The sequence below is a fragment of the Eretmochelys imbricata genome, chromosome 6 (assembly GCF_965152235.1).
Source record: "Eretmochelys imbricata isolate rEreImb1 chromosome 6, rEreImb1.hap1, whole genome shotgun sequence".
NCBI classification, from domain to species: Eukaryota; Metazoa; Chordata; order Testudines; family Cheloniidae; genus Eretmochelys; species Eretmochelys imbricata.
Genome location: NC_135577.1, coordinates 92,159,941 through 92,185,715, shown reverse-complemented (window position 1 = coordinate 92,185,715; position 25,775 = coordinate 92,159,941). Strand labels below are relative to the sequence as shown.

The window sequence follows — 25,775 nt, the reverse complement described above, 5'->3', positions numbered from 1 at the left end:
CCTCTCCCATTTCAGTCAGACACATCTGCCACAATCCCCTTCAACTCCCTGCCCCCCCCACCCCCCCCAGCTACCTCTCCTCCCCCGTCCCCATGTGTCCCTGCACCCTCTGCCCTCATGTGGCTCTACACCCCCATTCCCATTCAGCCCCTGGCTCAATGCTGTCACCCCACTACCTCCTGTGCCCACCCCAGCCTGTCCCCCCACACTAGCCTTTTTGAACCCCAGCCTGTATCACCTCCTCAGGAGCCCAGTGTTCACTGCTGTGTCTGTCCCCGCCATACCCCGTGTCTCCTTACCTGGCCCTGCTGGGAGGGTGCTGTGAGGAAACCAGCCTCTCCCCCTCCCTCTCCAGGGCTGGCTGAGCCAGTTGCCCTCTCTTCTGGTTCCAAAGCAACCCCTGGTGGGCAAATGGTTTAACCGCAGCACCTTTCCAGCAGAATGTATTTTCTGCAGGGGAAAAAAAACATCTGCAGGAGACATGAATTCGGTGTGTGTGCAGTGGCACAGAATTCCCCCAGGAGTGTGTTTGTAGAGAGTATTTTGCAGTAAAGGACTCCATAGTTTAGTAGTATTATAGCAATCCACAATTTTTCAGGCACATACTTTATTTCATTCATATTTCACAGTCAGTCTCTAGAAAGCTTTACAGAAAAAAAAATCACATTTTGTAATCAAGTTCTCATACTACAGAATTCAGATTTTGCAATGCACTTGAAGGTACAGAAAATATTTACATTCAACCAGAGTTATCAAAGTTTTAAAAAAAACTTCATGAAAGCAATTAAAAATTCAAGATGTATAAAGTTATTAAAACTCTTGCATGAAAGCAGAAGTCTGGTTGACCCATCAACCTTCCCCTTTCCTTGTCATTTCTGCCAGTTGGTGGCAGGACCAACAGCAGAAGCCTCAGAAACTGTTTAGATGACCTTTCAGAGCTCAGGACCTCTGGTTTAAGTCTAGGTTCTTAAATCTATGGATCAACTACAATTTGCTTTAAAAACCTCCAAAACCTGCAGGGCCAATGGTTACAGAATTGTTTGATTGAAGAGGCTAAGTTTCTGGACAATCTTGCTAGGCTGTTTCTGGATTCAGTTTAGAACTGGCTTCAGCTTCAGATGAAGTCTACTAAAAACCAATGAATTCTCTCACCATAGCTCCATGCCCTTTTATTTTACTAAGCTTACAGCTAGGGTAGGAAAGCTTTTGCTATATAAAGCTTCAGTAAGGCTTCCAGCAATAAAGGCAGCTAAAAGACGTAGGAGTAAACTGGGGTTTGACAGCCTTTTGTATATCTACAATCAGCGCCCTCCAGTGTACTTCATTAATTACCTTAACTGCTAATTTATCTGTGGACATGATTCCTAGGTGACCCCAGATTTATTCAGTAGCTTAGATTTTTCTCGTTCAGTACATACTGAATAAGAAGTTTGGATTCTGACAAGCAGTATGATTTCTAAACAGTTGCTGAACTTCTATTCACAGTTTTACTATGTTCACATAGATTTTATATAAAATTGTGTGAGCTACAGCAGATTTATACTGTCCAGGATTTTCCTACATCAGGAAGTACACTATATCCTGTTGGAGGGTAATTTTCTGCCCTCCCCCCCCCCGCCCATTCCCCTTCATCTCTAAAATGTCCACAGTTCATTCTAGATCCATCACTTCACGTTCTAGAACAGTCATTCTTAATAAACAGGGTCTGAATTTAGGATTCTCCACAGCCTCAGATGGGAGAAGCAGCGCTTCCAAGGAAAGAGAAGGAACCTCTGAGGGCAGGACTAGGTCGCTCACATGTCTATTCCCCTCTCTGCAATCCCATACACAAACACCTGTATCACTCAGATCAAGGGAACAACCTTTACTCCCTTTCAATAAGGGGGTTGGAAGCTCCACTGCAGTAACTTTGTTGTGATTCTCTAGCAGGCTCAGGTGTCCGAGTCTTTGGCCTGGAGTGTGTGATGCCCTCCTGCCATATACAGCCTCTTGTTTGAATTTGGTGTCACTATGCTATGTGTTAATAGTAGCAAGCTAACTTCAGATATTAGGCAACACACGAAACCCACATAAGATTTTGGCCAAATTCCCATCAACTGCTCCTCCCCACCCCCATGCTTTCTTTGGTGGTGCTCTACACCACAGTTGGAATTGTGCTTAATCAGCTACCATTCAGTTGGGTTTTGAGGGGAACAGAGTCTTGGGGCCATCTGGGAAATCTCTCTCTAGCTCCAGAGGCCAGTCCAAGTCTGACTTTCATGTTCCATCCCGCCTTGAGGCATGTATGCAACTCCTTTTCAGTGAACTAATTCAGGTGCTGAAAAGGAAAAACTCTTCTCCTACCTCCAAAGTTTCCTAAGGCATTTGTTACAGTAATGCTGTAGGAGAATTCTTTAGGACCTCATGCAATGTTCATTTGAGGCCATTAGAAGGATGAAAGGGTCATGTCACTGAATTTAAAGACAAAAGGCCAACTCAAACTTTTTAACTGGAAAGCTTTTAGGTTTCTTTTTGAGAAACTGAAATACATACAGGAATGCAAGAATGTCAAGGCAATACTTGATCACATGAAATGCAAGTTTTGTTTGAAAAACATTGTGAAACCAAAGGGATCAGACTCTGATCATATAATTTAGAATGGGAGAGACTGTTCACTTCATTCTTAGATTAGCATATTTTAAATCTCCTTATACAGAGGAGTATTTGAAAGACATGGCTCAAGTTGAAGGGAATACAAAGGAGAGTGACAAGTCAAATTCACACAATATGAAGATGTCTGTAGAACAGCTTTTGAAACAAGACTGTCGGGTACATCTAACACCAAGGTCTAATGCCTCTACCAGAATCAGTGTGTAAGTGCATGCTTCAAGACTAGCAGGTTGGGAATGAGAATACTCATACTAATGAGAACATTAAAAAGTGTTCAAGGTCATATTCTTGGGAAGATGTCACCAAAGTGATCAGTGTCTCTTCTAGTGATACACTCAGATGTTTCTCATAAAAAGAAAAACAGGGCTTGTTTCACTCTAGGACCTGTACAACCATTTTTTTCAACTCAGCAAGCTGATTTCACAGCCAAAAAAAGAGTCTCTCCTAAACTGGATAAAAACCAAAGGATGCATAGCTGCCTAGCAAGGAACATATTTTGGGAAAGTTCTATAGCCTGTGTTATACAGGAAGTCATACTAGTTGATCACAATGGTCCCTTCTGGCCTTGGAATCTAAGAATCTTCATTGTAATGAATTTTTAAAAAAATTACATAACAGCTTCTTTTTTTTTAAAGTAACAGTCAGTGTTTAATTTATTGCATACCTGGGAAATCCAAAGCCATCTTGCTTAGTACAGTTGTTAGCTGTTAACGGGCAGTTCAAATAAACGTGCTTTGGAATAAACACTTCCAGTGCATGTCTAGTGCTTTCAGATTTTCACCCAGCTCTCAACTTTAAAGAAACTAAAATAGGCAGCTGACAGGCCTGCCTAGAACTATTACATTTATTTCTAATATACCCCTCACCTCCCCACCCCTACTTTGCTCAAGCAATGCAACGTATGGAGTGCAGCTTTAATGCAAGCAGATCTCCATTTGTTCAATGTGGTGATTATCCAAAAGAAAGACCACCGTATATCTTTGGAGTATTAACACAAAGCTGGAGATACTATGTTACCCATCCAGTTTCCTCTTTCCATATCAATTCATAAATGGCTACACTAGACTAGGTCTTTTGTCCCATTCTGTGAATTGGCTGTCTGGAGATAGGGGGTGAAAAAAGATGCTTGCTAGGAAAGAGCCATTTGCAATGTTCTCCATCATAAGAGTGGGAACACATCACATCATAGCACTTTCACACCTTCATGGTCCAAAGAAGAGCACAGTTGCTCAGTCCCAGTGACATGAAGCAGTACTAATTCCAGCCTAGGCCTCCCATTGTGCCAGTCTCACAACTGGCATTTGGGACATCTTATTAATGGCATGCTGCTTTGTGAATGAGTTTTTAAAGCAGCCTCAAACTTAGAGAGTGCTCTTGTAAAAGCCTGAGACAGAGGAAGAGAGGCACTGGAGTCACTTGAACAGCTATATATTTTTTGCGTTACATGTTGGGATATGTAGGAGAAGCCTCAAGGCTGCTGTCAGCTTTATCTGACCCCGTTAGAGATGCCTCTAGCTCTGCCCAGGCCTGAGGAGCATTGCCCTTTATTGCCTCCATGAACAACTGTGTTTGCTGCTTCAGCCGGTCCAGTTCAATCTGGGTTACCTGGTTCTGATGAATCAGCTCCTTGGTTTTCAAGGTGATCTCCAGCAATCCAGACCTGTGCAGCACAACAAAGGTATTCTGAAAGCGCTTGCGCTTGTGTTGCTGCTGCAACGATAGCTCAGGAGTAGTATAAAGTTCTTCTGCTGCCAAAGGTGGGCTGCAGGTTGCTAACTGCACCATATGATGTACTGGATTCTCCATCTCAGGAGATTTGCAGTCTGATATCTGGAGGAGTCCAGTAGGAGAAAAGGGAATCAAACCTGGGGCCTTTTGTTTGTCAGTAGAAATATACTGAAAGCCATCAATAGTTGACATTTTTCCACTTGCCATCACAGCTGAAGAACTCTGCTGAGTAGAGTCCTGAGCAGGCTTAAAGTCTGGTGATACTTGGGGGCAAGCACTAGGGGGCAATAAACTAGTCTTACTGGACACAGTAGTTAGTATCTGTGCAAAGCCATTTCTGTCCACTGGTTCTCCCTCTTTCCTCCAGATCCCAGACACGATCTCTTTTGCAGGGATGTGGTGCTGTCTTTGCATAGGAGTTCAGGATGGGCAGGTAATTAGTAGAGTCAATTCTCTTTTCACCAACAAGATGAGGGTTAATGGGAGGGGAGATGGCTGGATGAAGAAACACTAGCTGTGGCTGAGCTGGAATCACTTCAAAAGATGGCTGAACAGTCCAAGACTGAAGCTGCGATGAACTGCTTCCCTGAGAAGTATGGGTGGAAAAAGTGGAATTATCACAACTAACAGTGTAAGAAAAAATGTTAGAAAAGCTTTATCAGAACAGGTGAGCCTGGTGCCAATGCTTGTAGACGCTGTTGCTAAATGCTGCCAGTTATAATGTAGTCTGAGTAGATTTTACCTCGTATAAATTCATTCTTCCCTTCTTGTGACACTGCTAGAGACCAAGCTGTAATTCAGAATCTATTTACTGCTGAACAGCAAATACATTTAGAAGTCATTCCGTTTTAGCATTCCTATTTATGCTAACACAAGCTGGCAGCAACCCTGGGCTTGAGGATATAATAAGAGAATAATAACTACAAGTGTCCAGAAAACTTTGAAAGAAAGTCACAACACTTAAAGTTATGATTTAAAAAAAAAAACATTCAGATGAACGCTGCACAAACATTCTATCTAGAAGTTTAAATTTTATATTAGTTGAGACATAGGAACTCTAATCCTGTCACTTCTATTCTTACAGCAAGTGCTTGAAACAGTCTCGGTTATTTCTAACACAGTAGGTAGTCACTAACAAGTGCTGCAGTTTTAAAATTTATTGAAACCATATATTATACAAAAACCTAGCACTTGAAGTAATGTCTACTAGCCCCAGGAGAAACACCTGCTCTACACACAAAGTTGCACCCTTTCAACACCACACCTTTGGTTAAACTGGTGCAACTTTGTGTGCTGAAAAGCTTAAAATCCATTACTGTGGGAGAAAAACACCTGTGCTTCCGTCCAAAAGTTACAAATATTTCATTTTTTTAAATTGGCAGGGTTGTAACATCAACAATCTTGATTTAATAAAAAAAAAATCACTTACCACATTGATACTCTTTTGGCTCAAAATTGTGCCCTCAGCTAAACCTGTCCTAAGACATCCACCCTACCTCCCACTTGTTTGTCTCATCTACCTTTAATGGCGGGTCTCTTAGATGTCAATGCAGCGAACATGAGCTAGAGTCCATCTGTATTCAGCAAAGCACTTTACCACACAATTAAGTGCTTTGATGAACAGCAAACAGCAGAGGAAGGATGATCCTGTGGTTAGGATGCTAACCTGGGACTCAAGAGGCTCCAGTTCAATTCCCTGCTATGCCATAAGCGACCTGTGTTACTTTGGGCAAACCACTTAGAGGCAGAGAAACTGTTTCTCATCTGTAAAATAGGAATAATATTACCTTCCTACTTCAGAGGGGTGCTGTGGGGATAAATACATCGTGAGATGCTCAGAGATTATGGTAATAGGGGGTCCATAAATACCTTAGATATACAGATGGGCTGTAGAATTTGAAGCCTTAGGCTACATCTACAGCAAGCGGTAGGGGGTGTAATTCTCCTGCTTATGTACATATACTCATAATATCGCTCATCAACCTAGCGCAAGTATAAATAGCAACGGAGCTGCGGTAGCAAGGGTAGCAGCAGCAGAGTCAAGCACATACCCAACAATTTCAGGCAAGTTTGTGTTCAGCCTTGCTGCCAGTGCTATAGTGGCTACACTACTATTTATACTTGAGCTAGCATGAGTATATGTACACAAGCAGGGGAAATCATTCTCCTAGCTGGTAGCGCAGACATAGCTTTAAAGAACAAGCTCTTTGGTGCAATGCTTGTCATTTACTAGATGTTTGCACAAAAGGACCATTCCACGAAGAACAATTCCAACACAGTTGACTGACCTAACATATTCCAATTTGCTTAGTTATTACAGGTTGAGGCAGGAATGCATTTCATGATCATTAACCTATATCCATTGTTTTTGTTTGCTGAAGTAAAGTCTTCCATTTTACTTTAACATGACTCCCTCTTTATTTTAATATAAAGAGGTTTGGACATGAAGATCTATGACACAATGGACTGTCTTCCTTGTTTATTCTTAATTTCTCTCCCTTACTCTGCTACATTACAACATTCTATAACTTAGGTATATTATAAAAAATGGTAAAGTTCTGCTTGCAATATGCCCTGGGAAGTTTGTTAGCATAACAAGAAAGCCAGTATTTCATTTTCCATCTCTCACCCTAAAGGCACCAGAAGGTGAAGCTTGCCTAACCCCTATCAGATTGGAGCTTTGTGCATTTGCCTAAACAGTTTGTCCACATTTCCAAGAATGTTTTTTGGGGGGCACGGGGACGACCACACAGTCTTTTGTCAAGCTAAAGAGAGCATGTTGTGGAGATTAAAGAACTGACTTCCCTATAAAAGCCTACTCCAGACATCTCTTTCATTGCACATCTTAACAGAGCCTCACTCTCTCGTTGGATATCAATAGTGAAGTTTAACCAGATTTGCTTTCAACCATGCCAGCCTGGGCTGTGAGCTTGTCAGATCTCACAGGCAAGTCGGGGAGTCTAAACTTGGATTGTGGTTTCTCCTTGGAGGCTTCCCATCCATTTGTCCCCACTGCATTTTCAGGAATTTTTCACTCAGATGGAGGGCTGAAGAAATGTTGGTCCCGCTCTGATGAGAGAGTTAAAAACATGGTTTCTCCCACACCTTATTTTAAGTTGCACATTTTTCACAAGTGGCTAACAATGTGCTCATAGCCTGACAGAACAACGTGGCAGAGAAACTAATCAATTAATGAGTTCACCCAGTTGTTACAACTTAAGGCCTGAAATTTACTTTTTATTTAGTAATTGTTTAACATTTTGCTCCTAATCATCTTAATTTAGACACAAAAATATAGATTAGAACAGAAAAAGCTTTGACAAAAACAAATATAAGCAGAGATGGTTTCATATTTTATTGATTTTGAATTACACTTTACCATTTGCTTATACTATTGGAACCCAAAATCCAAAAGCCTTCTTAAATACTTGAGATCTAGCAAGTGAAACTAACTATTCTAGTTTCACTGTCTAAGCTGAATAAAATACTCCTGGGGGAATTCTGTGCCACTGCACACACACAGAATTCATGTCCCCCGCAGATTCCGCCCCCCCCAAACGTAGAAATACTTACAGCCAAGAAGGCACTGCAGGTACACTTTTCACCCACCAGCGGCCATTGTGGTGCCAGAAGAGAAGGCAGCTGGCTCAGCCAGCCGTGGAGAAGGAGGGGGAGAGGCGGTCTTCCTCACAGCACCCTGCCCACGGGGCCACATATGGGGGGGGGATGGACAGAGCGGGACACATGGGGGTGTTGGGGAGGTCACACAAACTGGGGTTCAGAAAGGCTAGTGGGGGGTGGGAGACTGGGGCAGGGGCACAGGAGCTAGCTGGGGGACAGCATTGAGCCAGGGGCTGATTGGGAGTGGTGGTGCAGGGCCACATGGGGACAGTGGCAGATGCGCCTGATTGAATGGGAGAGGCTAGGGGTGAACCAGCATCTGCATGGGGGAAGCGCCCCAACTCCCTCACAATCCCTTCTCCCCACCCAAGAAAAGCCATGCTCCATACTTCTGCCACCCACACCCAACAACCCTCCACGTGCACTCCCAGGTTCCTTCCCAGCAATTACTTCCGTCTCCCTCAGCTCCTCCATTATGAGTAATTCCCACAAGCCTTTGCACTGTTTCTGTATTGTAGTTTAAATGAATTATTACTCAAAGTTCTGCATTATTATGCCAAGTAAGGAATCTATTTGTCAAAAAACATTTCCTGAATCTGTCATCTGTGTTACAGACATACTTGCTGACAGGTAATTTGAAATATATTACCAGAATAACTGAAACTGGCATTTTTTTTAATATTGTGTTATTTTGACAAATAAAATATGCAGTTTGCAGAATTTTAAAATATTTTGCACAGCATTTTAAATTTTTTGGCACAGAATTCCCCTAGGAGTAGTAAAGCATCAATGCAGAAAGTACATTAGATTTCTAAAATTCTTTCATTTAAATAATCTGAGGTAATTAGTATTTTTTCTAAATATGTCTTTTATCTTTCCAGGATCCCTTTAAAATAAAGAGATTTAACAAACGTATATGAGGCATTAAGAATCTTACGTTTGATCTATCTTGCTGATGTTAGCCTGCCTCTGGCCAGGCACATACTCACTCTAACAGATCTTCTACTGATACTATGATTCTATGAGTATAGCAACGAGTTAGATGAACATCACCCTTTAAAAAAGAGTTATTTGCAAAGCGCACTTCTGAAAGGAAAACATACTTTCCAATATATTATCTTCTCCCCCGCCCCCCACCTGTCTGACCAGTACATTTTTCCTTACGACCACAGGAGAAAGTGCTGGGAAGGAATTGCTTGTGGCCAGTGAGTAGAGCCAGGGCCCATCCTCTGTGTTCCAACACAATGCATTCCGCATATTCTCTGAGTTGGTCAGCTCCACAGAACTCAGACACCCTGAACTTCCGTCTGGTAGATGCGAAGTCCAGTTATTAGTTGTTTTATATGCAGCACACTTTCTAACCTCCCACCTATTTCCTGATTCCACACTGTTCAATCAGATTGTGCATAATGCTGCTAATCTGATTTTGGAAACCAACTAACATGGGCTTCATACATTGTCTGATGGCTGCTCAGTGTCCTCAGATTTTAGTTAAAAGAAAAGGAGTACTTGTGGCACCTTAGAGACTAACAAATTTGAGCATAAGCTTTCGTGAGCTACAGCTCACTTCATCAGATGCATTCAGTGGAAAATACAGTGGGGAGATTTATATAGAGAACATGAAACAATGGGTGTTACCATACACACACTGTAACCAGTGATCACTTAAGGTGAGCTATTACCAGCAGGAGAGCTGGGGGGTGGCCAGGATGGTGTTTTCAGGAAGATCACCGATCGATTGTAGTTTCCTCAGGAAGTCAGTGGTGTCTCAAAGATAGCTGGGAGTGCTGGTAGCGTAGGGCCTGAGGAGGCAGTCTACATAGACAGACAATTCTGCTGTCAGGGTGCCAATGCCTGAGATGATGGGGTGTCCAGGATTTCCAGGTTTATGGATCTTGGGTAGCAGATAGAATACCCCAGGTCAGGGTTCCAGTGGTGTGTCTGTGCAGATTTGTTCTTGTGCTTTTTCAGGGAGTTTCTTGAGCAAATGCTGTAGTTTCTTTTGGTAACCTTCAGTGGGATCAGAGGGTAATGGCTTGTAGAAAGTGGTGTTGGAGAGCTGCTTAGCAGCCTCTTGTTCATATTCCAACCTATTCATGATGATGACAGCATCTCCTTTATCAGCCTTTTTGATTATGATGTCAGAGTTGTTGCTAAGGCTGTGGATGGCCACTATGGATGTAGAAGCCCTCTACACCAACATTCCACACAAAGATGAACTACAAGCTGTCAGGAACAGTATCCCCGATAATGTCACGGCAAACCTGGTGGCTGAACTTTGCGACTTTGTCCTCACCCATAACTATTTCACATTTGGGGACAATGTATACCTTCAAATCAGCGGCACTGCTATGGGTACCCGCATGGCCCCACAGTATGCCAACATTTTTATGGCTGACTTAGAACAACGCTTCCTCAGCTCTCGTCCCCTAATGCCCCTACTCTACTTGCGCTACATTGATGACATCTTCATCATCTGGACCCATGGAAAAGAAGCCCTTGAGGAATTCCCCCATGATTTCAACAATTTCCATCCCACCATCAACCTCAGCCTGGACCAGTCCACACAAGAGATCCACTTCCTGAACACTACGGTGCTAATAAGCGACGGTCACATAAACACCACCCTATACTGGAAACCTACTGACTGCTATGCCTACCTACATGCCTCCAGCTTTCATCCAGACTACACCACACGATCCATCGTCTACAGCCAAGCTCTACGATACAACCGCATTTGCTCCAACCCCTCAGACAGAGGCAAACATCTACAAGATCTCTATCAAGCATTCTTACAACTACAATACCCACCTGCTGAAGTGAAGAAACAGACTGACAGAGCCAGAAGAGTATGCAGAAGTCACCTACTACAGGATAGGCCCAACAAAGATAATAACAGAACACCACTAGCCATCACCTTCAGCCCCCAACTAAAACCTCTCCAACGCATCATCAGGGATCTACAACCTATCCTGAAGGACGACCCATCACTCTCACAGGTCTTGGGAGACAGGCCAGTCCTTGCTTACAGACAGCCCCCCAACCTGAAGCAAATACTCACCAGCAACCACATACCACACAACCGAACCACTAACCCAGGAACCTATCCTTGCAACAAAGCCCGTTGCCAACTGTGTCCACATATCTATTCAGCGGACACCATCATAGGGCCTAATCACATCAGCCACACTATCAGAGGCTCCTTCACCTGCACATCTACCAATGTGATATATGCCATCATGTGCCAACAATGCCCCTCTGCCCTGTACATTGGTCAAACTGGACAGTCTCTACATAAAAGAATAAATGGACACAAATCAGACATCAGGAATTATAACATTCAAAAACCAGTTGGAGAACACTTCAATCTCTCTGGTCACTCGATTACAGACCTAAAAGTGGCAATACTTCAACAACAAAACTTCAGAAACAGACTCCAAGGAGAGACTGCTGAATTGGAATTAATTTGCAAACTGGACACAATTAACTTAGGCTTGAATAGAGACTGGGAGTGGATGGTCATTACAAAAAGTAAAACTATTTCCCCATGTTTATCTCCCCCCCACACTGTTCCTCAGACGTTCCTGTCAACTCCTGGAAACAGCCAACCTTGATTATCACTACAAAAGGTTCCACCCCCGCCCCTGCTCTCCTGCTGGTAATAGCTCACCTTAAGTGATCACTCTGGTTACAGTGTGTATGGTAACACCCATTGTTCCATGTTCTCTATGTATATAAATCTCCCCACTGTATTTTCCACTGAATGCATCCAATGAACTGAGCTGTAGCTCACGAAGGCTTATGCTCAAATAAAGCTGTTAGTCTCTAAGGTGCCACAAGTACTCCTTTTCTTTTTGTGAACACAGACTAACACGGCTGCTACTCTGAAACCTGATTTTAGTTAGTAATTTTCAGTGATGGGTATTTTTTTATGTGGATCTTTCCTCACAACTGGCACCCTTGGTGTGGTCTCAGAGAGGCCAAGGATTGTACTTTGCCTTCATGCCTATTAAATCTATTAAAGCATACTAAGGTAGGACAGTGTTGCAGAATCTTGCACTGCCAGTTTGCTGTGACTGTTTTGTACCCAGGGCCTCTTATCTCCTTCAATCACTCACCTTTCACAAATAGAATTATTTTTTCTCATGAAAAGGAAAGATCATTGCATAGTTTTGGTGTGTATTAAAACTGTATGTGGATGTGCCATTTTAATCAACCTTACAGAAATTACTTTCTAGTGTAACAGGCTGTTTGACATTCTGGTCACGTGTAACTCAATAGGTCATGCAAGGACCAAATAGGAGCCCCTTTTTCTAGACTGTAGCTAAAATGAAAAATATGCCCATTAGAAATAGAGACTCAAATAAGCCCCAATACCGTGCAGATTGACAAAATGAGCTTTAGAAGAGTATAAAGCTTGGCTTTGAAGGTTTTAGTAGTCACAGGATTTTCAAACTTGCCCTATACACAAAAGTCATCCCACCCTTCCACATGAGTTTTCTGAACTGTAAAAATATAAGTTTGTTAAGCAAACTGTGAAGTTTAAAGGAAATAACAGGAGGAAAGTTAATTATATTTTTCTAAACCTGAGAATCCAGATTCTTTGTCAGATTCAGCTGCTGCTATGCTGAATTGATGCATCAATCTCTTCATGTCCATCACATTGCCCAGTTTGGTTAATAGCGTTCTGGGGCTCTCTCTAGGTGGGTACTTTCTCTCCATTCTTTTACAGTGCTGGAGACAGAGCTGTCAACACTTTTTCCATTGGGGGTGGGGGTGGAGGAGGAAAAGGAAGAGATCTGGAACAAACAAAACAAAAGCAAAAAACAAGTCCCTCTGAAGCTGAGGAAGCTAATTCCACTGATGCAGAATAAGCTTTGCAATAAGAGAAGCTCATCTTTTTCTGACAAGCCCTTGAATTATATTAACAGAGCTGGTTATCTAACATCCAGCTCTAGATTTGCCATTTTTATAAAAAAAAATTCAGGTCAGTACATGGACTGTCAATAATAGCAGAGCTTATTCCCTGTAAACCTCCCTCTCTAAACTTTATAACCTAGAGTGCTAAAAACACAAACACACATTATTATTATAGGCTGTGCTAAAAAAGATGCCTATAGGTAAGGTTGCCTGACAATTTACATTAGACAACCTAGTTTTCAGTTGCTTAGCTTTACCAAACTGCTTGGGTTGAAATATTCCATGCTGGGTGTCTGCCTCAGGCTAAGCAGTTTTATTGGTTTGGTTTTTTTAAACAAAGAGTTACAGCTAAGTTATTCAGCCATTTCTCAGAATGAGATTAGGCAAAATGATGTTTTGTTTTGTTGTTAAGAATTCTTACAACTATTTCACTGAGAATCTCTAGCTCCTCCATGCTTTGGAGCACAAACTTGACATCTGTCCGGGGAGTTGCCCTCGTGTCAAGGATGCGCCTTTTATCATCTTTGTGAAAGTCCACCTAAGTTTGGCCAAGTTGTGAGCCTCTGAAAATCTGAGTTCATGCATGCTCAGTATAGACTTGTTGGAATTCACAGCTAAGTTCTCCCAAGATTTCATCTACACCAGGGATCTCAAACTCAATTTACCTTAGGGCCAGTGCCGGTCCTCAAATCCTCCCAGTGAGCCAATAATGTCACTGAAGATGGCATTCAGAAAAGAAAATGTTTATATTGTATTTTTTATTTCAAATTTCTTAGAAATAATAAAACTGTCATACAACTTTATACAATTCTTTGCCTGCCAGAGAGTGTTTTAGTGTTTGCCAGACACCTGGCAACGCTTCAAGTTCTTTCAGTTTGTTGCCATTTGGCCTCAGTGACTGAGCAGTTGAAACCTTCAGGATTGCAGCAAGGTGTGCATCAAATAGTTGTGTTCGGTATTTTTACTTGTTTACATTCATTGTGGAAAAAAGTGACGCAGCCTCCATGGCTGACTCTGCCCAGCAACTAATGATGCTACCTCCATGGCTGACTCTGCCCGGCAACTAGTGATGCCATCTCTGTCACTCTCCTCCAGCCAATGGGAGGTGTGGGGGGCGGCACCTGCAGCAGACAGAGCCGGCAGCGTGGCTGCATGCGTCTTCCTCCATGGGCCGCAGTGGCGAGGTTCTCGCGCTGGGACTTTGAGACCCCTGAGCTACACTGAGCATGCCTCTGGGGCTAGCAAGACTTTTTCTGTAGTTGTTCCTCCCAGCAGCTAGGGGCTGCTGAGGCAGCAAGCCCAAGAACTATGGGAATCAATATGGTTCTACATGACTACAATATTGGTTTTTTCAGGGATGTTAAAAGAATGCTAAAGTCGCAGAGTCAGTGGAACACTACTCTGGAAAACTGGATTTTATCCCCATCTCTACCACACAGTTTTATGACAAGTAACCATTAACTGTGTGTTACCCATTTTGAGACACCTGGGGTCTGATTTGCAGAACTGCTGAAATCAGAACAGCAACTGCTCTCAGATAGCTGTGCTCTGAAAAACACAGTTTTATAAAATACTAAGCTCCAAAAAAGTCAGGCCATAGGCCTTTCAAATTGGGAACCCAAAATTCATGTACACTTGATAAACTGGAGAATTGGTCTGACATCAACAAGATAAAATCCAATAAACTGCAAAGTGAACTTAGAAAGGGAAGATAAAATGCACAAATACCAAAAGGGGAATTACTAGCTAGACAGCAGTTCTGCAGGAAAAGGTCTGGAGGGTAAAGTGGATCACAATTTGCATATGAGAAAACAGTGTGATGCTGTTGTGAAAAAGGCAAATGTCATTCTTGGATGTATTAAGGAGTGTCATCCTTAAGACATGGGAGGTACATGGTTTTCGGTACATGTCATCAGTCTCCCCTCCTTCCCTGAAAGGAACGGCAAACGATCATTTCACGCCTTTTTTCCTGGTTTGTCCATGCAGACACCATAGCACGGAGCCCGCTCAGCTGCACACTGCTTTTGTGAGCATTGTAAACACCTTGCGCATTATCCTGCAGTATGTGCAGAGCCTAGTTAGGAGCCACCAGCACAAAGAAGATTGTGAGGATGACATAGACACAGACGTTCCTGAAAGCACGGGATGTGGCAATTGGGATATCATGGCGGCATTGGGGCATGCTGATACAGTAAAACGCCGATTCTGGACCTGTGCCTGTGTGCCAGACTGGTGGGACCGCATAGCGTTGCGAGTATGGGATGATTCCCAGTAGCTGCGAAACTTTTGCATGCATAAGTGAAGGAATATCAAGATGAGACCTGCCCTGACAGTTGAGAAGTGAGTGGTGATAGCCCTGTGGAAGCTTGCAACACCTGACTGCTTCCATTCAGTTGGGAATCAATTTGGAGTAGGCAAATCTACTGTGGGAGCTGCTGTGATCCAAGTAGCCAGGGCAATCAATACCCTTCTGAAAGAAGGGTAGTGACTCTTGGAAACGTGCAGGTCATAGTGGATGCCTTTGCTGCAATGGAGTTCCCTAACTGTGGTGGGGCGGTAGACAGAACGCATGTCCCCATCTTGGCACCGGACCACCTTGCCAAAGGGTACATAAACTGCAAGGGGTACTTCTCAATGGTGTTGCAAGCACTAGTGGATCACAAAGGCCGTTTCACCGACATCAACGTGGGATGGTTAGGAAAGGTGCATGACTCTCGCATCTTTCGGAACTCCGGGCTGTTCAGAAAGCTGCAAGAAGGGACTTTCTTCCCAGACCAGAAAATTACCATTGGGGATGTTGAAATGCCAAATAGTTATCCTTAGGGACCCTTGCTTCCATGGCTCATGAAGCCGTACACAGGCAGCCTGGACAGCAGTAAGGAGTAGTTCAACTATAGGCTGAGCAAGTGCAGAATGGTGGTAGAATGTGCCTTTGGACATTTAAAAGGGCACTGGCACAGTTTGCTGAGTAGGTTAGACCTCAGTGAAAGCAATATTCCCATTGTTATTGCTGCTTGCTGTGTGCTCCATAATATCTGTGAGAGTAAGGGGGGAGACGTTTATGGCAGGGTGGGAGGTTGAGGCAGATCACCTGGCAGACAATTTTGAACAGCCAGACACCAGGGCAATTAGAAGAGCGCACCGAGGTGCGCTGCGCATCAGAGAAGCTTTGAAAAATAGTTTCATAACTGACCAGGCTACAGTGTGACAGTTGTGTGTGTTTGTCCTTGACGCAAAGCCGCCCCCTTTGGTGAATGTACTTCCCTGTAATCCAATCCCCTTCTCCCGCTTCGACCATAGCTGGCACAGGAAATAAAGTCCCTATTGTTCTGAATCCATTCATTATTTATTAAAAAAAATACTTCAGATCACCGACAACACTGACTAATAAAAGGTAGCCCGGGTGTACAAAGAGCTTGATAATGGGGTGGGGATGGGGGAAGAGGGAAGGACAAGGCCATATTGCTTATTGTAGCCACACTACAAATCAAAGCTGTTTGAATGACAGCCTTCTGTTGCTTGGGTCATCCCCTGGAGTTAAGTGGCAGGGTGCCTGGATCCTCCCCAACCCGCGTTCTTGGGTGTTTGGGTGAGGAGGATATGGAACTTAGCGAGGAGGGCAGGCGGTTACACAATGGATGCAGCAGGGGGGTCTATACTCTAGTTGCCTTTCCTGCAGCTCTACCAGATGCCTCATCATGTCCGTTTGCTCCCCCATTAGCCTCAGCACCTCCTCCTTCATGTTCCGATCACGCTCACTGTATGCTTTTCTGGCCTCTAACACTGAATGCCTCCATGCATTCAGCTTTGCCCTATCCGTGTGGGAGCACTGCATGAGCTCTGAAAACATATCATTGCAAGTGCATTTTTTCGCCTTCTAATCTGCAATAACTTCAGGGACGGAGTTGATGTGGGGAGCAAAGAAACATTTGCAGCTGCAGGGGGGAAGAGAGGGAGAGTAGACTTTTAAGAAGATACTTTTCTGAGGAAAAAAAGGGAGACTTTTACAGTGAATCAAACAATTAATAGCAGACAGTACATGTGTTTTAGGTACAAGGTCGCACGTTGCCTTTTATATTGAGTGCCTGTCAGTATGGTGACACATCATACATGGCTGGGCAACAGAATTTGGTTTCCAGGCAGCCATGGTAAGCCAAAGGGTATGTGGGATTGGCTTCTTCTGCGTTTATAACATGTAGAAATAGTTTCAAACTGCAGTGCCCTCCTCTCCCACAGCAACCAATGCCAGTTGGGTTTGCAGTTTAAAAGGAGGGGCTGTGGTTTTGGGGTGGATCTACATCACACCCCTCCCCCACCCCCACGTGGCTATTCTCCGGGGTGATCCCTTTTAGCTAAGCGCAAACAGCCCAGCATGCCCAGGGTCTAATGTGTTGTGGATCACCATACAGAAGGGATTACTGTTCCCTTACAAAACTTCCCCTATTTCAACGAGGTGACCATGGATAATATCACTCTCCTGAGGTTGACACAGAAAGATAAAGACCGAACGTTGCATGAATGCAACCAAAACCCAGGACCTTTCGCTGCCATGCTTTGTGCTGCAATGATTCCAGACCACTTGCTACAGGCTTGGTGTGGTAAAGTCTCCTACCATGGAGGACAAAATAAGGCAGCCCTCCCCAGAAGCCTTCCGCAAAGGCTTTCAGAGTACCTCCAGGAGAGCTTCATGGAGATGTCCCTGGAGGATTCCTGCTCCATCCCCAGACACATTAACAGACTTTTCCAGTAGCTGTACTGGCCCAGAATGCATCCCAATTCTTCAAGGCAAATCAAACATTAAACACTATTGCTTTTAACCCCTGTAGTGTTTTTACAAATGTGCACTCACCAGAGGTGCCTTCTCCACCTTCAGGGTCCGGGAACAATAGGCCATGGGAGGATACTGGCTCCAGGGTGAGGAAAAGGTCCTGGCTGCTGGGGAGAACGGATTCTCCACTTTCCTGCTGCGCATTCTCCTCCTCCTCCTCCTCCAAATCCTCATCTGTGTTGCGTGAGGCTGCCACCTTGCAGGTGTCCACAGAAAGTTTTGGGGTACTGGTAGGGTCCCCCCAGCACCTAGAATGGCATACAGCTGATCAGAGAAGCAGCATGTCTGGGACTCTGATCTGGAGTGACCGTTTGCCTCCTTTGTCTTTTGGTAGGCTTGCCTTAGCTCCTTAATTTTCATGCGGCACTGCTGTGTTTCCATGGTGTAGCATCTCTCCACCATGCATGGTGCGATTTTGGCATATATATCAGCATTTCTTTTGCTGAATCAGAGTTTTGCCTGCACAGATTCTTCTCCCCATACAGCAATCAGATCCAGTGTCTCCCGTTCGCTCCATGCTGCAGTTCGTTTGCAATTCTGGGACTGCATTGTCACCTGTTCTGCTGAGCTCGCCACGCTGACCAAACAGGAAATGAAATTCAAGAATTCCTGGTGCTTTTCCTGTGTACCTGGCTAGTGCATCATAGCTGAAAGTGCTATCCAGAGCGGTCACATTGGAGCACTCTCAGATAGCTCCCGGAGGTCAATACCATCGAATTGCACAGCGCTGTGTCTACGATACCCTAAATTAGTCCCCAGAAGGTCGATTTTAGCGCTACTCCCCTCATGGGGGAGGAGTACAGTGGTCAATTTTAAGAGCCCTTTACGTCGGCAGAATGGGGTCGGTTGTGTAGACGCATTCATTATAAAATCGACCGAATGCGGCTAAATTCGACCTAACCTCGTAGTGTAGACCAGGCCTAAGGTTCCACAAGGACTCCTCGTTGTTTTTGCTGATACAGACTAACACAGCTAACCCTCTGAAACCTGAACTAAAACTGTTTCATACTTGAGTTTATTTAGTACACTATATGATAGATTCATCTGGAGAAGACTCTCTGCATAAATATTCCTAACTCTTTAAAGACTCTTAAACAAGCTACTAATTCCTTACGTGCGACATGTGAATTAGTAAATGGAAATGTAATTTCTTGTATTGAACTGTGGAAAGGCAATGCCTGGCTCTACTTGATTACTGTGAAGTTCAACAGTATGGTGACCCAGATAAGACAGTGGAGATAAAATGCATAACTTATCTGTAATTAAATCAATGGTCTTTTGTGAAAAATGGAATACTCATGTATATTTTAATTTTCTTACAAAGAATGCTGTCAGTGAGCTAATTGGAGACCTTCAGGAAGTGGAAGCATCTTCAGAATGATCATGCATCCTCAAGGACTGAAGCGTAGACAGAAGACTAATGATGTAGCTCCATTCTCATTTCCCGACATAGAGAGCACTGACTAAAAACCGAAGATTATTCAAACAAAAACAAACCAAACCACTGTGCTAAGGGGAGTTAAGGTTGCTTAGGCCATGTCTATACTAAAGACTTCTGCCAGGATAGCTATGTTGGATAGGGGTGCAATCCCTGATCAACATAGTTATGCTGACAAAAGCTCCCATTGTAGACACAGCTATTTGTGAAAAAACACAGTTTTGCCAGTGTAGCTTGTTTTGTACAGTTTTGCTGGAATAAGCTGAGTCCACATCAGAAGCATTTTACCAGTACAGTATACTGGTATATCTATATTCGTAAGAATAGGTATATTCCTGGCACAGACATGGCTTCAGAAATGCCTCTTCTTCCCACACCCTTTCAGAACATTAAAGTTTGAAATTATACTATGAAAACCATAAAAAAGGTACAATTAAGATAGTACTTCCCACACCCCACGTCCTTCAATTTGCCCTTTTAGAGTAGGACAGGCATAACTCAAACCTCTGAAAATGCTGGAAATGAAGATAAGGTAAGTCAGACTTTTGTTAAGAGAAAGTTGAGGGGACTAGTGTTGGCAAGCTGATCATATGACTGGTTAAATAGCATCACCTGAACGCCTATTATTAGACCATTGGCAAATACTGTCAAATATTTGAGAAAGAATACCCTAATGTAGGTGGTGGCCTACTTTTTTATTGCATCATGGTCTCATCTGTTAGTAAGACATTTAACTACATGCTAATGCTACTGTTGGGGGAAAAAAGGAGAACTAACTGAAAATTTAACATCTTGATTGATTGTAATCTTCTAAACAAACAATATACATACTTATATCTTTAGTTGTTCACCCAGCTATCAGCGTACATGGCTGTTTATAAAGTACATTAAACAAGTTAAAAGACATGGTCTCAGCCCCCCAAGTGCCTACAATGTAAACTGACTAGACAAACATACAGAAATGAATTCAAAAGGGAATGGTAGACAGGAGCTTCCTCCTTCAACACAAAGAGAATAGATGTATAGCCATTAAGCTGCGTGAAGAATTGAGCTGCTATCTAGCATAAGTGCATTTTAAAATGGCTCTCTTTTATAGTCGCTATGCATTTCATTTCTGTTTAATTTCACATCTGTTCTTTAACTGTTCAGTCTTGAACAACATTTACATTTAAATGCTAACCTAATATTGTTTTAAAAGGTAATACTAATGTCTCTCCTTTTTTTTACAATTTTATTGAATTGTTTCACATTTTTCTGAATTAAAATAACTCAAGTAACTTTTTTGTAATCATGCATAATCAAGTTTTTTGTAATCATGCATAAGTATCTAAGGCTAAGCCTACTGGATACCATAAAAATCTTACTTTTTTTTTTTTTTTTTGCTGTTCTAATATATTCGTGCTTTGATCACATTTGACTATTTTTGACTGGTCAATTGACCAATTATTTTTGGATCAGTCAAATATCCAACCCTTGGGAGGACAGGACAGAGGAACTTATTAAGCCTAATGCTTTTCCATAAATGTTTTCATGATTTAAAGACAAAAAACAAAAACCACACAGCATGTTTGGATTCAAACATTCCTTTGCAGTGTCTGCAGCACAGACAACTGATTTGTGCAAATGCACGAGAAACAAAAAGAGAGCCAGACTGACTAATTTGCATAAACACACTAAAAATCAGTTTTAGAAGTTATTTATATTTTATTACTCTTAGATGTTATTAGTTACACAGGTAGGAAATGTGTTTTTAAAAGCAATTTTTTTCTCTAGTGTGGTTGCTTTAGAGCAGGGGTGGCCAACCTCTTCAGAAGTTAATATGCAGCTCCTTGTATAGGCACCGACTCTGGGGCTGGAGCTACAGGAACCAACTTTCCAATGTGCCAGGGGGTGCTCACTGCTCAACCCCTGGCCCTGCCCGCACTCCACCCCTTCCCGCGCCCTCCCCTGAGCCTGCCATGCCCTCGCTCGTTCCCGTTTCCCCCCCAGAGCCTCCTGCATGCCACAAAAGAGATGATCGGGAGGAAGGGGAGGTGCTGATGGGTGTGGCTGCCGGTGGGCGGGAGGCACTGGGAGCGTGGGGGGGGAGCTAATGGGGAGGGGGAGCTGCTGACATATTACTGTGGCTCTTTGGCAATGTACATTGGTAAATTCTGGCTCCTTCTCAGGCTCAGGTTGGCCACCCTTGCTTTAGAGAATAGTTCTGGTATGAAAAGGGAACTGTAAAATGGGAACAGAGGAATTTCTATAAGGGATCAGACCAGTGGTCTATGAAGTCCAGTCTCCAAAAGCGGACAATGCAAGATGACGCAATAAACCCTGTACTGGAATAAACCTACTCATAACAAGTTTCTTCTGAACTCATGACAGTTAGTAGTTGACTTATGCCTTGACGCATAAGTATTCGTATCCACTACAAATTTTCATTCTAATAACTGCGGGTGGTTTCCTTATCCACAGCAGAATTTCTAAGAAATTTAGATATTTGTAAGTTCTTGGCCTTGACATCTTGTGGCAGTGAGTTACACAGGTTAAGTAGATAATAGTGCTGAGATACTATGGCGATTAACACTAGGTAAAATTAAGATAGACAGACTAATGCTTAGTGTAAGAGTATATCTTTAACAATCCTTCCCCCCAGCTCCATTTCTGCTATTTGCATGTTTAATCACATCTGCTGACCTGTTAGCATTTACAAAGCCAATGTAACCCGGAAGAGCAAGCCAGATTCTTCTACCCCAGTCTGTGCATCATTAACAGAATCATTAGTTAAGTTCTTACTGAGGAATTTTTATTACTGATGGGGAAATACAGTTTGAGAAAATACATATCTGATGGATTCACACTTCACAGGTGAAATTAATATTTAAAGTAAATGAAAATATGATCTGACATTTAATCTCTTATTCACTTTATCTAGTGCTATCACTCACTGAAAATAAATATTTACCCCAGGATTCTGCTTCAGTCATTTATCACTCAGTAACTGCACATTAGTGGCCCAACTACGTGTATGTGAGAGATGGAATCACTACTCCGATCTCTTTCTTGATCACTTATCCCTCCCTGAGACAGATAGGGGCATTTTTTTAAAATCAGTTTATATGTACTGATAAGACACATTAACCATTGAACAATTTAACCAAAGAGACTGAGTTACATTGGAGGGTTTATCCCTTTAAGAGATTAGGAAAGGGTAAAACAGGAATACTTCACCTTGGGCTCGATCACAGTATCACTGAAATGGGAAAAATTTGGAAGTGTGAAAGGAGAGCAATAACATTTGCTCATTATCCCCTACACCATTTCTTTTCTTTTTTTTTTTTTTTAAAGCACTAGGAGCTATGCAACTCCGGAGTTTTAATACAATACTAAAGCTCATAAATTTAATTCACTGCTTTTAGTCAGGCTCAGATCACTTAGTCAATGAAAGCTGTTACCATCCAGCAGTTGCTCAGTGGCACACTTGAAATAAACAGGTAGTCCAAGCCTAGTGAGCAGGAGTCTACTTTACAAAAACACCCCCCATCATAATTGGTATAAATTGAACTGATGACCTTGTGAGCAATCTAAGCACAGGGAAGGCAGCAATTTACACACCGAAGCTCGGCAGTGGAAGCTGCCACACCAGTTTGCCTTTCCTCTGTGCTGGAAGGGCTCCCTCCAGGGATAAGGGGAGGAATTCAGTCTCCAGGACTTTTATCGGTAACAGACATATCATTAAAAAGGGAGGACTTTCGAGTAAGAGGTGGGATCGTCTCAGAACAGCGCACGGAAGTGGTGTCATTATCAATACCACCATTTCTCAAGGCTCACGTGTTCCCGGCTAAACCAGCAGGCAGCAGCAGGGCCCCACCACCGCCCGTGCGGCACATCCCCAAACTGGGTGCCCGCTGGACACCCCAACGCCGGATCACCTCTTTGCGCTCCCTGGTCCTCTTCTCCGCTACACCCTAAATCCCCCCCCCCCCAGACTGACCCCGTTATGTCCCCATAAGGCCGCCACCTCAAGCCCCCCCATGCACCCACACGTCATCCCTCCTGAGCCCCCACATTGAGTATACCCCTCACCCCCATCCCTCCCATCCCTCCCATCCCGCTCTCCCTAGTGCCTCCCTCTGGGCTCCCCACCCCCATTAGGCTCCCTCGCCCCCCACCTCGCCTCGCCCCCCGCGGCTCACCGAATCCGGAAACCCCCCCGCTGCCCCGACCCCTCACCACCCACCTGCGCACAGGTGCTACTAGCGGCTCCCCCTCCAGCAGCACTCCGCCAGCCCTCCCAAGCGGCGCATGCGTCCGACCGCCAACATAGAGTACAAACGTCACCGAGAGAAGCCCTGTCTTGCGGGACCTCTTCCGTTTCCAGCCTGGAGTGGGTGGGGATCTGTGCGACCCCGCCCACCACTTCCGCCTTTCCCTGCACCTAAGATGGCGGGTGGAGGGGCTTTAACTGACTTTTCTAGGCTTAACATTGTGTCACCTCCAGGGTAGCTTCAGCGCGCTTGCGCAGAACGAGCCCCCAGACTCTCCCTTTTTCTGGGTGACGGAGCTGAACGGCTCTGCTGCGCACGCGCAGCCAGGCCTGCAGTCCGTTTTGTTTTGGCGCCACCTGCTGCCCTAGATGTGAAGGACGGAGGGGAGGGACCCTAGTGCGCCCACCCCTTTGTGTGTGCGTCAGCGAGGCGCTATGCTGGGCCACAGTGCCCGCAGCCTGCTGTACTCTTGGCCCGGGGGCCGCAGGAGTGGGCATGAGACACGGTAGATAGGAGGGAAGGGTCAAAGCGAGAGGGAATGAGGAGGGGGAGCTGCAAGTGCTTGGTAAGCAGGTACAGCCCTCAATAAAACCTCCACCGTGTATATCAGCCAAAGACTGTTATCTGCGCCTGGCAGCCTTGGGCATCCAAAGAGGTTTGATTGAAGAAGAGGATGGAATCTGAGGTTTCCAGGATTTGTCTCCCTCATGTTTAAAACTTAAAAGTACCACAGGCTGGCCTTTTTCCTACCATGATTTATCACCCACACTGCATTGGAAGGGAGCACCTTCATTAAAGGGCAATGTGGTTATCCCTACCCAACAACTGTCTTGTAGAGGACAGCGTGCAGGCTTTGAATACTAGCCAAATGCCTGCTTGCGGGATTTGAACCTTTTATCTTATGGCTCAAGGTGATGAAGGGAGTCTGCAGGCTGGATAGACCATGAGTTCCTGAGGCTGTTGGATGGTCTGAATACAGTATAAAGGGGTTACAACCCAGCCCCCTTGAGCAGCAGTCTTTTCTACAGTCTTTTTGGCCAAAATAATGAGAGCATTTAAGGGGTGGGAAGAATGAGGGAGGAAACACCAGAATTTTAAGGTTTTTGGCCATTTGGCTAAAGGGAGGGGGAAAGCAGCAAAATGAGGCAATTTGGAGACCTAGAAAGCAAGTGAAAAGTGAGAAATACTCCTACCCTTCCAAATGATTGGGAAAATCAGCTAGTGGAATAAATATGAGGGTATGATGCCCCATAAGTGCTGGAGAAACCAGGCCCAATGATCAGGAGAGAGACTGGGTGTTCAGGCCCAATGGAGACAAGATGTTGTGACTAGAGTAGTCTGATGAACTCTGCCAGAAAGGGGGATTTATCTGCTCCATCTGCAAGTCTGCCAGAGACAGAATGATTTGCCTTTGGACATGAAGAGCAGTTTCATAGAGAGTTCAGATAAAGACTGAAATAAATTCTATGAGCAGAAGTGGAAAGAAACAATAATAAATACATTCAGATTGTGTTTGTGTTCAAGAATCTGAAACATCCCCATTAAAAATGGCAAACATAGAAATTCCTGAATGAGTGAGAAGAGGAAATCACCTCCAACCCAAACATACAGTGGATAAAACAACCAGTCACAAGTGGAAAAGGAAACAAAAATGCCTTGAGTGTCAATTGAAAGGATGACCCAGATGAGGTAGGGATTTCTCATCCTATTGAAGTTGTACCACAGGATGGCAAGCACCTCCAACCTCATTAGTCTTAAGTGCTGTGAAAGGACACAAGGCAGGAAACAGGTAGGCTGTTCCTACAGTATATTATTGGAGTAAATAACTAGCATTGGGCCTCTATTAGAACATCAGAGCCAAACAGCACACCTCTTGACTTTGGGGTATGTTAGATTCAGACCCCAAGACTAGTTGTTGTGAATCCCTTTCCATTTCCAGATTTGGGGAAGGAGGAAAGATGATAAGAATACTGTTTTAATGTATCTCCTACTCCCAGGCCTGTCCCTGGTTTCTCCAAGCCCATCCTCACCCCCAGAGGTATCCCTCACAGAGCTCTCAGGATACGATTATGAACCTGGGTGTTGGTAGAAGGAGGGTTCAGGGGAGTGGGGCAGTCTGTGTGTGGGGTGGGAGTGTTTTGGAAGTGGCAAAGATCAGCCATTCACCTCAGATGATGCCAATGTCAGGGAAGAAAGACACCAGGTTTCCATGCAAAAGACAACACCAGGTAGGAAGACTGTTAGGGGGAGGGTCTCTCAAGGGTCTATTGGATAGTTTGGATAAGCATCTGAACTTTTAAATACTTATCTGAAACAAACACCAAATCATTTGAAGCCC

General features: G+C 43.9%; 1 protein-coding gene across 1 annotated transcript; it reads right to left on the bottom strand.

The window, feature by feature from the left end:
* Positions 1-588: 588 nt before the first annotated feature.
* CIPC (CLOCK interacting pacemaker) lies at positions 589-23,546 on the bottom strand. Its single transcript, XM_077819184.1, is given in 6 exon segments — positions 589-4,676; positions 4,678-4,963; positions 9,136-9,305; positions 12,585-12,797; positions 17,768-17,994; positions 23,410-23,546. Coding segments are annotated over 4 exon segments (1,179 nt in total). The 5' UTR covers positions 12,721-12,797; positions 17,768-17,994; positions 23,410-23,546; the 3' UTR covers positions 589-4,089.
* Between the last annotated feature and the right edge of the window lie 2,229 nt (positions 23,547-25,775).